Source organism: Leuciscus leuciscus (genome assembly GCF_965113295.1).
Source record: "Leuciscus leuciscus genome assembly, chromosome: 12".
NCBI classification, from domain to species: Eukaryota; Metazoa; Chordata; class Actinopteri; order Cypriniformes; family Leuciscidae; genus Leuciscus; species Leuciscus leuciscus.
The window spans coordinates 26,937,635-26,949,157 of NC_138736.1; the positions used below are offsets into that span (position 1 = coordinate 26,937,635).

General features: G+C 36.5%; 1 protein-coding gene across 2 annotated transcripts; it reads left to right on the forward strand.

Annotated features, from left to right (window-relative positions):
* Positions 1–9,035: 9,035 nt before the first annotated feature.
* Positions 9,036–11,283, forward strand: hoxa5a (homeobox A5a). Of its 2 annotated transcripts, XM_082185080.1 has the most exons (3): positions 9,036–9,405; positions 9,523–9,747; positions 10,264–11,283. In XM_082185080.1, exons 1-3 carry the CDS (start codon positions 9,207–9,209, stop codon positions 10,512–10,514), a joined length of 675 nt encoding a protein of 224 aa, XP_082041206.1. In that variant the 5' UTR covers positions 9,036–9,206; the 3' UTR covers positions 10,515–11,283. The 2 variants fall into 2 exon arrangements, with proteins under 2 accessions (XP_082041206.1, XP_082041205.1); XM_082185079.1 differs by having other exon boundaries at positions 9,058–9,747.
* The last annotated feature ends 240 nt before the right edge of the window (positions 11,284–11,523 follow it).

Consider the following 11,523-nt stretch of genomic DNA (forward strand, 5'->3'; position numbering starts at 1 on the left):
ATTCCTCGTGACATTTTTTAAATAACAATTAAGTTGTAATGTAACGATGTAATAAATTGCTTGTAGGCTACATGTATAAAGTTTTGATTGTGTAATTTTTGGTAGATTTTCTTGTGCTTTTCCTTTTCAGACTTTTTCGTAAAGTTGTATTTTGCATCAAGGGAAGGGAAATATACGCCTATGCCTATTAGATTTTTTTTTTTTTGTATAATTATTACAATTATTTTATTTTTATTGATTGCTGTTGGTTTATTGTTTTACTTTAATGGATGCTGTGTAAACAGTCCTAATTAAAAGGATTCATTGAGAAAGATGATTATTATTATTTTTTGAAGCCTAGTAGGAGCAGCTGTTTTTGGAGAGAGAGAAAAAAACGCAAAACGATATGTAAATTATAATAATAAGAAGAAGAAGTAGAAGTAAAAGAGTGTTCAAACCTTAAAGTCTTATACAGACGCTAATTTTGGCCTGTAATTTACTCAAACCCATTTCACAGACCTGCCGTCAGCCCTTGAGGAATGTTCTCTGAGGCTAGGGTATGCCGGGCGAGTTTGGAGTCGGGGAGAGCAGTCTTGTAGACCGGCCTGGCAAGATGAGGTTGTTAGCTGCATGCAGCCATAAAAGACAATTACTGCTATAACCGTTTATGGTGTGCAAAGCGCTGCGAGGCGAGAGAACGCAACACAACAGAGATATTATGAGACTCGACAGCTGGGCTAAGTGAACAACGCACCATGTGCGCATGAATCTGTGGAATTAAAAGAACAGACCTGTCGTTTGGACCTCCATGATGAGGTGATTGATGATACGGAGTTCGGGGTGTTTTTAGATTCTATCTGTTTAAACAAACCTTAAAGTATATGAATATGTAAGGCCTACTGTAGGCTATAGCCTGGAGGAAGCCCATAAGTGGCACAGATATAGGCTAGCGGATGGACTTTGACTTCAAAGGCCTCCTCATGGAGACAAGGCAATGAATCGCAGACGCGGCAACAGACATTGGCATTCCGTTTTCAATGGCTTTATGGCCGTCCAGACACAATTAGACCGTTTCCAGAGGCCCGACACCCATTTGGAGAGGTGCTGTTATTTTCTTCAGTTACCCTCTGCTTTCAGGGAGACTCGACTTCGTGCACAAAAAGCCAGCGGAAATAATCTAGTTTTATTGGTCTCTAATTGCAGTTTTCTCTATACGGCACCCTTTGTGTAGACCTATACGTGGTAAAATGGAGGCGTCAGTGCAAATTCTCCAGAAAGAAGTTTCAAAAACAGTGCTCACTAATAAAATGAAAATGATGAATATTTTTCATATTCTTGCTTTCACTTGCGGGAATTATTTTGGCCATAACACAATGTCTAATCGTGGATGCCCAAGCAAAAAATGTAACTATATCGTAGTTATGGAGGCCTACAGTTGCTTGCATTGTTACACAGTTTGGCCACTTGATGTCAGTAAAACCTCATAATTGAGAAATGTTTTGAGTGGCCCTAGCCTATTTCCAATAGCTTCCATGTTCTTGTTTTTTATGGCTTCATTTGTTTCATTTTTGTTTGATGAAATAAAATAAAGAAATAAATAAAAATAAGAAAAAATTGTTGATGCTCTCTCTTCTATTTCTATTGTAAATGTAAAGCAATAATTACAACTTACATTGTAACAGTGAAGTAAAATCATTTGAGCACCGTCTGGATTATGAGTCAAGCCTGGTTTATATTCTCGATTTTTAATTAGTCAGAAAGCCTATTGAAGTACCGAAAGAGATTTATTTATTTTTGCATTTAAGGCCTATGTTAATGTTAATTTCATATTAACTATCCACTGTTCCATATTCTATCCATATATCTTGGTAATAGAAAATGTCTATTTATTGACATTCCGCTTAAAAAAAAAATATATATCTCGCAAAAATATCGGGTAAATTTCATACAGAACACATGTTGGATTAAACTACTCCAGTTACGGTTTTGTAGAAAATCTATGAATGCATATCGGCACAAGCCTTCTTCAGAGTGTGTCAGTGTGAGTGTTTTCAAATAGGTTATTGTTTTTTTAAATGTGACCAGCTGTAAAGGCTTTTAAATATTTTGCAGTCTACTGAAGTGCTAAGATGTTTGACTAAAGAGCACCTTCTGGGATTTTTATACGAGGTCCTTCCAGTAGCCTATAGAGTAAGATGTTTCCCTCTGAGACTAACATCGATCTAACATTGAGTTATTCTACAAGTCATCTACAATTTAGACTAACATTTAGTCTACTATGCACACCCAAAATTACACTTAATTGAAATCTTTATTTTGTAATAAGTTTTCTTTGTCTTTCAAAATGCATTAAAGTCCACACAATAATCATAACATTGACATTTTCGGAGGTGAAATGAGCACATAAAAGCAGTGGCATCTGAGGATCATTCTTAAGAAATTGTATGATAATTTTCACGATTGCAAAGTGACGTCGAATAAAAATATACAGCATTACCAAAACAATCTCACTGCAATTCGTAATATGCCTATTTGGCGTTATCTTGTGTGCTCCACTGTGAAAATAAATAAATAAAATAAAATAAAAGAACACGCTCGACCCGGCGTTTTTAGAGTGCAGATAGGCTATCTAGTTTACATTTAAACATCGCACTTTAAACTTGTGCACTTTTGAAAATGCTCTGCTTAACCTGTACTTTTAAATAAAAGCTTAGTAGGTCTATGTTATTGTTAGGAACACCCAGTGGTGTAGTCTAGTTTTTTGTAGTGAGTATACTCTAATATATGTAAAATATGTATACTCTAATCCATATCGAGATTTGATTCATTGTACAGCAGCTACTTTTGATTTATTCATTCAAAAATAGCCTAATTCCGTGACGTTCTGCTTTATATAGCAAGTTCCATTTGTGACTGGATTCCGCGATTCGATCCGTCGCTTCGCAAACACAGACGGGGTGAATTTATGAATGAAAGTGTGAAAGTTCTGACACAAAACGAAGTTGATACGTGTCCTCACGCTTTTTTTAAGTGGGTATACGCAAATCCTTGGCCTTTTCTAGTGGGTATACGGCGTATACCTGCGTATCACGTAGACTACACCACTGGGAACACCCTGTGTTTTATATCCTTCCATTATCATTTGTATGTGACGTGTATTCAGGGCTCGTCTTTAAAATAAAATAGCATTTTATGCAAACATCCTGTATACTTCATTTTTCCTCCTTTTCACAACAATGAAATGTAGCCTATAAAACGAAATACATACCGAATACTACAATGGAATTTTAATAGTTAAACAAACGTTTCCTTTTAATGTTTTGAACCGGTTAAATAAATGTAGGCTACTTCTAATAAAAATAAAAATAAAAATAGAAAAAAGAAATAAAGACTATTAAAATGTAAGATGTGTTCTGCCAAATCAATGGATTTTTTCTAAGACTTTCTAAATAAGTCAAAAACGATCTAAAGTCTTATTCTTCTAAGTCTCGTTAGTATTTCTATATTTTTAAATACTAATTTTCATAAGATTTCTGATCATTTTCAGCAGACCATTGACTGATTTGGATGTTAACTACTCTTGCAAGCTGACGAAAAGGCAAAAGCAATGCTTATTGGCTGTTTAAGTGCTTGCGGAGTAATCATGTGACTTCATGGACCCAATGCCAGTGAAGTGGTATTTAATATGAACTCTGGCTGTAATGGGATTGTATATCACCCTGGCTCGTAAAAACGACACCAAGGATTCCTGCTCAACAATTCTGCACGATGAAAAAAATATGAATTTGAATTAAATTGGAATATTTGTCACAGGCATGGGCAGGGCGCACTCCCTCACTCTTCTTCTTCAGCACTGGCCAGAAATGTTGCTTTGTGTAAAACAAATGGTCGTCTATACAGCAGGAGGAAATGACTTTCTAAAATGTTACTTACACATGACATAGCCAAGCTGTGGCTCATCGTGGATTTAGAAAGGAACTTGGATATATCCCGCCCCAAATTCATATGGCACGGACAGAACCAGTCGGATGTGTATCTTCAAATGAGAACGCAAGGTATGACTTTCAGTTTGTTTGAGCCAGCTTGTAGTCTATCTTGTGTAGGTTTACTTATATTATTGTGTCAGTGGCTACAGAGTCGTGTCCTGTAACTGCATACCCAAAGCCGCCGATGCAGCTGTTCATGCATGTGTGAAGTCGTAAACGTTTTAATGTCTTGGCTCTGTGGTAATAAATTAATTACTCAGTGTGTCTTAATTTAGTGGATCTCCTATGCGTATCTGGTTGCATAATTGATTTCTCTCTTTGTGTCTGCTTGCAAGATTTATAGCATACTCTGTTAAAGAAACTATTCTATATCCGATGTTTTTGTGCCTTATAGGCTAACAGATGGCTACATTACATTATAATCGAGTAACTGACCAGAATACTATTTACAGCTCACAGGCATATAAACTTTTATACTGTTGGCCTAATATAGCCTAATTAATCTATTAACACAAAACCAAGAATCAATGTCTCTCTTTAGAGTAATCGTGCAGTTTAAAATGATTAAATCTAGAAATGTTTAGATCATTTTACGAATTTACGTAAAATTTCTACCATTTTGTATTGACAAGGCGACAGGCCAACATGACCCAACGCCATAGACTCAAGGGACACCAAATGTGAAATCTCCTGGGCATATTTGCGCATATGATATTTAGATGCTATTGTCTTAACACGTTCAGTTAGTCAATCATAGCCTAAGTCAAATGGCCACAATTTAAGATTTAACGCGTTAACTCGTCTTCTTTATTGCTCTGTTAACATCAATATGAATTTTCTAAAATCTGGGAGCATAAAGGAAACTTAACAACTACACTGGTAATGTAGACACTAAGAACATGATCGTTTTTTCCATTAAATAATACAAAATCTTCTTCTCACCTTTTCTCTTGTAACCCTGCTCTACCTATACCCTAATTGAATTGGACATTCCTATGTGTTAAAGTAAAACATATTGTGAAATGATTGTGGTCCCATCTATTTTCTCTTTTAAAAACACCTGAATAGATCAGGTTTCCTCCACAATATTTGGATAATTTAAAATCCTTATGTTTCCGTTATGATTTCAAATATTATTATTTTTGTACTTATATTTTATTTTAATAAAGAAATTATTTTATTAATCGATGTCTATATTATGGTTAAATGTGACAATATGACAATTTCACAAATTGATGAAAAAAAGTTGTTAATACACTAGCTACTGCGGATAAGACTTTAGAGTTAGGCTACTTTTCCTGTGAGCTCCTCCTCTCTGTAAAATGGCGCCTGGCTGAAAACATTGCTTTCCCAGCCCCCACCTCTGTCCTATTCCCTTGAGAAGCTATAAATCTGTTGTTGTTTATGAAAATTTACTACTTTGCCATACAACTTTATGAGCTGCCGCTAGCTCCTATTGGCTACCACGTTGGTCACGTGTCTGAGGCCACATGAACGTTAACTTTTTATGTGAATGTATCCCTACCCCAAATAGAGCAGCATACTTCTTCTGACCTTGCTTTGTCTAGCATTCTTTTACCTCTGCTTTTACACACAATTTCGTCGTTGTTATTTTCTTGTCTTTCAATTTTGAGGTAATATTCTACATTCGCTGCCATCGAAGTGAGCATTGACTGACGGAAAAGAGAAAACTGCTCATCCTGTTTGGCACACTGTGGCATGATAGAGAAGCTTTCCGAAGATCTGTGAAGTATTTTTCACTAGCTTTTGATTCTTGCCTTCGTCGACCAACAGACACTCTTGAACGGTAAGGACTTGGGTTGTTTTTGTACTTTCGCACTGATTTTGATGTAATGTATCTAATATTGCTCATTTTGTGGAAAATTTTAAATGAGGTTTGTTGTTGATGTTGTTCTGGATGATGCTGTTTTTGTTTGCTGCTGTTGCTGTTGTTGTTTGTTATCCACAAGAGAATGTCTACTGCTGTTCCTTAAAAACTGTTGGGTATGTCATTTGACTGCAGTAGCCTAAACGTTGCAAAAATGGTAACTTGATAAGAATAGAAGGCTGCTTATTATTATTTTCCTATTTGGAATGTTTACATAAGCTATTTGTATTCGAATAAGAGCCTAGTATTCAGTATGCTATTTAGTTTAATTAATCATGCGTTGTTAAGGCAAGAACTGTGGTGTGGTCCTTGTTTCAGAAAAGTTTGAGGTTTCGAGCAATAATTATTGTCATATAACTTAATAGTATGCTAATTAATCAGATTGTAGATCATGTTCTTAAAAAGAAGTCTAAGTAGGCGATATAATATAAACGGCTAATACAAATAGCCTAATAAATTAGAAATGCAGTAATTAAAAGCTTATTATCATTAGGACTTTTGAAAATCGTCGTACGAGTGCTAAAGTGCATAATGATATAGGCCTACATGCCGTCACCTGTAGGACAACCGCAAAATTACACCTCAATTTAAAACGGGTTATAGCCTTCGTACAGTATCCGATAGGGTAGACTATAATGGTAGGCTACTTTTAAATCATTCATATTTTTATTTTATTTTATTTCATTTTAGTTGTTTATTTTTTATTTCAGAACGTTATAAACAATGCAAGAAAAGCGTAAAAATCTCCCCAAACGAGTTGAAGATATAGCATCTATCCTAATCGGAAATGGAACCTATGGGATGTTTAATTTATCCCATATAATCTATTATTACAAACGAATACAATTCATAAGAGATATGCATAATTCTATAACTCTTCAATTGTGAACGAATGACGAGGTAAATAATGGTACATCAAAACCACCACTAGATGGTGATCTACTTTACTGGCTGCACAAGCAAGTGGTTTAAGTTCACTTGTTCAAGCTATGTTACAATGCAACATACTGAAATGTGAAGTGAAACGGCAAGGAATCTATCTAGATCTTTGCCGATGATACAGTTCAAAAACATTACTTTTCATAGCATTAACAGTATTACATTTATACAGAGAATGGTCTTGCCTGAAACATCTGGATCTATCCTATTCGAATAGCCAGAATGTGCAGGCGTCTTGTTTTACCACAATGTAACAATTTGCATGTTGAATGCGGAAGAACAAGAATAGCCTTAAATAAACATATTAGGCCTACGTAAATAGGCCTAAGTAGGCCTATATTTGAATTATTATTATTATTATTATTACTTAGGCTATTATTATTATCTTTTTATTTCTGTTTGAGTTTTATAACGTTTTCGCGCCACATTTCACAGTTAATCTTTATCACCACATTTCCATAATTATCGAAGCTTAGCTAAATGAATCAAGCTCAGCCAAAGACAAAACAATGTGTTTTCTGTAACGAATCGCGACCTCAAGGTCATTGGAACTATCTTCGTGCGTAATTATACGACGAGCACCATAAAACCAGCAAGTAGATTGCTCGATATTTACGGGAACTGTCGGATCTTAAGATGCTGATCTAGAGCCGAAACATAAGCGAATATCTCAGGACGCCAACTAGTTGTTTGTCATCTTGTCAAAGGAGGCCTAAATAAGGTTTTATATAATGCAGAACCAGCAGCTGCGGAGAAGAAAAGTTGTTTTTAAGGTGAATTTTAACGATAGGCTATATAGCACATAGTGCCGTGTATCGTTAATTACGAGGTTACAATGTTACAAAAAGCATAAAGGGGCCAGCTACTTTGTCACTGCTTTGCTCTTTTCATCATCATAAGATCCTGCTGATGTTATTCCTGCATGTTGGTATTGGCAGCTTGTCAAGGAAACCGGTAAAACACATTCAAATATATGAAAGTTCTCTTTTTTTCTATTTTTTCCTCTTATAATATAAAAGAAACTGTAATTTTGTGAATGTGGTATTCCCTATAATGTATATAGTTAGATATATTAGATACATTTTCCCTCTGAAGCCATTGGCCAACATTTGAAACATCAGTGGTCAGTTTTATTTGTCCCCATTGGGAAAGGAAGTTTGCAGCATAATCACACAGACTTCAAAGAATCACAGTTGGCATATACAAAAAACAATAAGTCAATTTAAGTTAATTTAATTTAACCAGACCAGATGGCCATCAATTAACAGTATTAAAAGAAGAATTAAACGTTTTAATTCAGCAGTGGTTTTTATACTATACAAACTGTATATTCTATCCCCCTACCCTAACCCTAAACCCCACTACAGAAAGCTCTGTTATTTTAGATTTTCAAAAAATATCATTCTGTATGATTCATAAGCTTGTTTCCTCATAGGAACAAAAAAAAAGGTCTCCTGCACAAGGTCAAAAATGATTGTATTGCCATCTTTGAGCATGATGTAGGGATTACCAGGACCACCCCCCCCCCCCCCCCCCCCCACACACACACACACACACACAACATACGCTCAACATATTTAACAATTTCCATATATGTTCTTGTTTTATAACATAAGCTACTATATTAATAGCGATGATCATGCACCATATGTTAAAATTAGATAATATAAGAGCGTGTGGTGTAACTGATACCGAATTATGTAAACTCTTTATTTGATAAACCACTGTTTATTTTCCTTATAGGCTATTCCTTATTATTTTTAAGTGGGTAGGCTATGCTATCGACCTAAGAATGGTATCCTTTGGTATTATATTTTGTATATCCTTTTCGGTTCTTTATTTCAAACCTTTAGATGCATTTGTCTTTGGATCTACTGAATCCATTAGACATTCTGGTGCGTGTTTTGTGTGCAGGTCACGGTGCATTGTTTCACCAGATACAATTTTTCTACCGCAGAGTCGTTACCCTCTGAATGACCCCATCGCGTGCTCGCTTCCAGTCTGATGGTTTATGTAGTACCGCTTTTAACCAGAGGGTGGCGCGCGGCTCCAATCTTTAGCGGGGCAAACAACAGCTAGTTCGGTGAAACTCTTGTTGCGCGCTCCCGTATCCAAACAATTCCACTCTGATTTCCTGCTTACGCGTGAGTTTACCGCTGGAGGTCACGGAATAGGATTTACGACTGGTCAACAAAAACACGTGACTCTAAGCCGTACCCCATATTTGGGAGCCTACGTAAGGGAGCATTAAGTCTGTGTCTCACTCATTTCCATAATTCATCATAAATTGTGCAAGGGTGTAATAGAAGCTCAAAACCACCAAGAGATACAAATCAAACACAGACGGCAGCATTGTTCTCTCCATCAAGGTAGTTGTAGTAACTAAAAAATAATTATAAGGTAATTGTCAACCAATGAGCTCTTATTTTGTGAACTCATTTTGCGGTCGCTATCCAAATGGCGCGGACTATCCCTTACATAACTATGGAGACCACAGCTCTAGTGGCCAATGCAGAGATTCTACGGGCATGCATTCGGGCAGGTATGCTTACGGCTACAATGGAATGGATCTCAGCACCGGGCGCTCTACCACCGGACACTTTCTCTCATCTGGTGAGCAAACTCAAAGCTACACAGACAGTCCAACTGCGACGCCTGTCCGGTACAATCAACCGGTTACCGCGAGCAGCGCCGAGACTTCCTCTGACCCTCTCCCCTGCTCATCCTTAGCCAACTCTCCTGTCAGCGAGCAGTCACACCGCGCCCTGAAAACCTCACTAGCGAGCACCGCTGGCTCTGCAACCAACAGCGTCGGGACGGTTCTCAGTCGCGAGGACGTCTCTAAAGCGTCCATGGAGGAAGAAAAGCCGCCGGGAAGTGCGCAGACAGCTTCACAGAATGTATCCGAGGCGCCGCAGATTTATCCATGGATGCGAAAACTTCATTTAAGTCATGGTAAATGGAAAACAAAGTTCTGTTTTTTTATGTTTGTTGGAGTAAGACGGAGTAATGAACCCCTGTCAAATTACACAAATTCAGTTGGGGACGTCTAATGCAAATACAGTAGTTTACTTTGGTTTTGGACAGTTATATCGACATTTGTCACCTCCAGCATGCTGTCATGTTGTTTACTGACTCCATGTCTCGGAACATAATATAAAATAGATTTTATTTTATTAAAATGAAAGAACCCAATTGTAGCTATTATCAATTGCCCTGTCTATTATCCATTAATGAATTGGCTGTGCTGTTAAATTCATTATATAAATCTGATTTCATTTGAGATCATTTAAGGAAATAAGACGAATTAAATGTTATGCTTTCTGCCATTGAGAGCGTGCCATGCACGCATACTTTGACGATGAGGCATGTCCTTTCAACCATGTTTTGTGTTGTGATTACATGATATGTATTATAGTACGGCTACATTAAATTATAAAAGTGAAAATGTCACACTTTTGTGTATAACAGACAATTTGACCGGACCGGAGGGGAAAAGGCCCAGGACAGCCTACACACGCTACCAGACACTTGAGCTTGAGAAGGAGTTCCACTTCAACCGGTACCTGACACGTCGCCGACGAATTGAGATTGCACACACACTGTGTCTCTCAGAGAGACAAATCAAAATATGGTTTCAAAACCGCAGAATGAAATGGAAAAAGGACAACAAATTGAAGAGTATGAATATGGTGGCAGCAGGAAGCGGATACCGGCCCTGAAAATGTGTATATTGTAAATGTGCATATAACGAATAAATTAAATCTGTTAGTGTTTCAATACGTGTGTGTACGCGCACCCGCGCGCACACGTATAAGTGTATGTTTTACAAGGGGATGAAGGTTTTTCCCATTTCACAAAAGAACTTTCCACTGGTCGTGAGAGAGTGTTGCGCCCTGTTCTGCGGCCTTTGGCGGAATAATAATAATAGTAGTAATTAAAACAAGTCCCCTCTGTGTTTTCATGTAATGTTGCTATTGTGGATAGACCTTTGCGTTGTCTTAGAAAAGCCACATGAAGGTGTCGATTATTATAACACGTTTTGACGAAAAATGTTTTGGTGCATTTGGTAAGCAAACCTGTAAAAGTTTTTGACTCTTGCTAAATGAAGCATAACTTAAATGCGTTTTGTTGTTGGTTTTTTATGTTTCCTGTTTGTACATATAAATTGATGTATTTAATGTATTTATTTTAATTCGATATTAAATATCGATTGTATTTAATTGTAAAGTTGAAGTAGAAGACTGTTTCTTTTTCGTGTCACTGTCATTTTTGTGTATTGATAAAATCGTTATGTTCAGACTTGTCCGTATATTTGTCGTGTCCTCATTTTTATACTTGAATATGTTTGTGTGTTTTACTGATCCGTTCAACTAGAATTATTTAATTTACCTTCTTGTGAAATTTGAATGATAACTGGAAGTGCAGAAAACAATGTGGCCAACGATAAATGCAATGTTCATAATAATAAAGTTTTTACCTAAAATGTTAGATCTAAATTTGTTGTCAGGTTTGTCCCATAAGGATTGTGTGTGTATAAAAGAGGCAGGCGTATCTATAAAAGTCAAATGCACCACATAATTGTTCGATTATTGATGTAAGGGTGAGTATTAGTCATAAAATGCTTAAAATACCAGCGTTTCCACTTTCAAAACCTAAATAAAATAGCCTATGTAGCAAGACATTTTCAAATTCTAGTTTGTTTACAATTTGTTTATTTCTGTAAAAGTT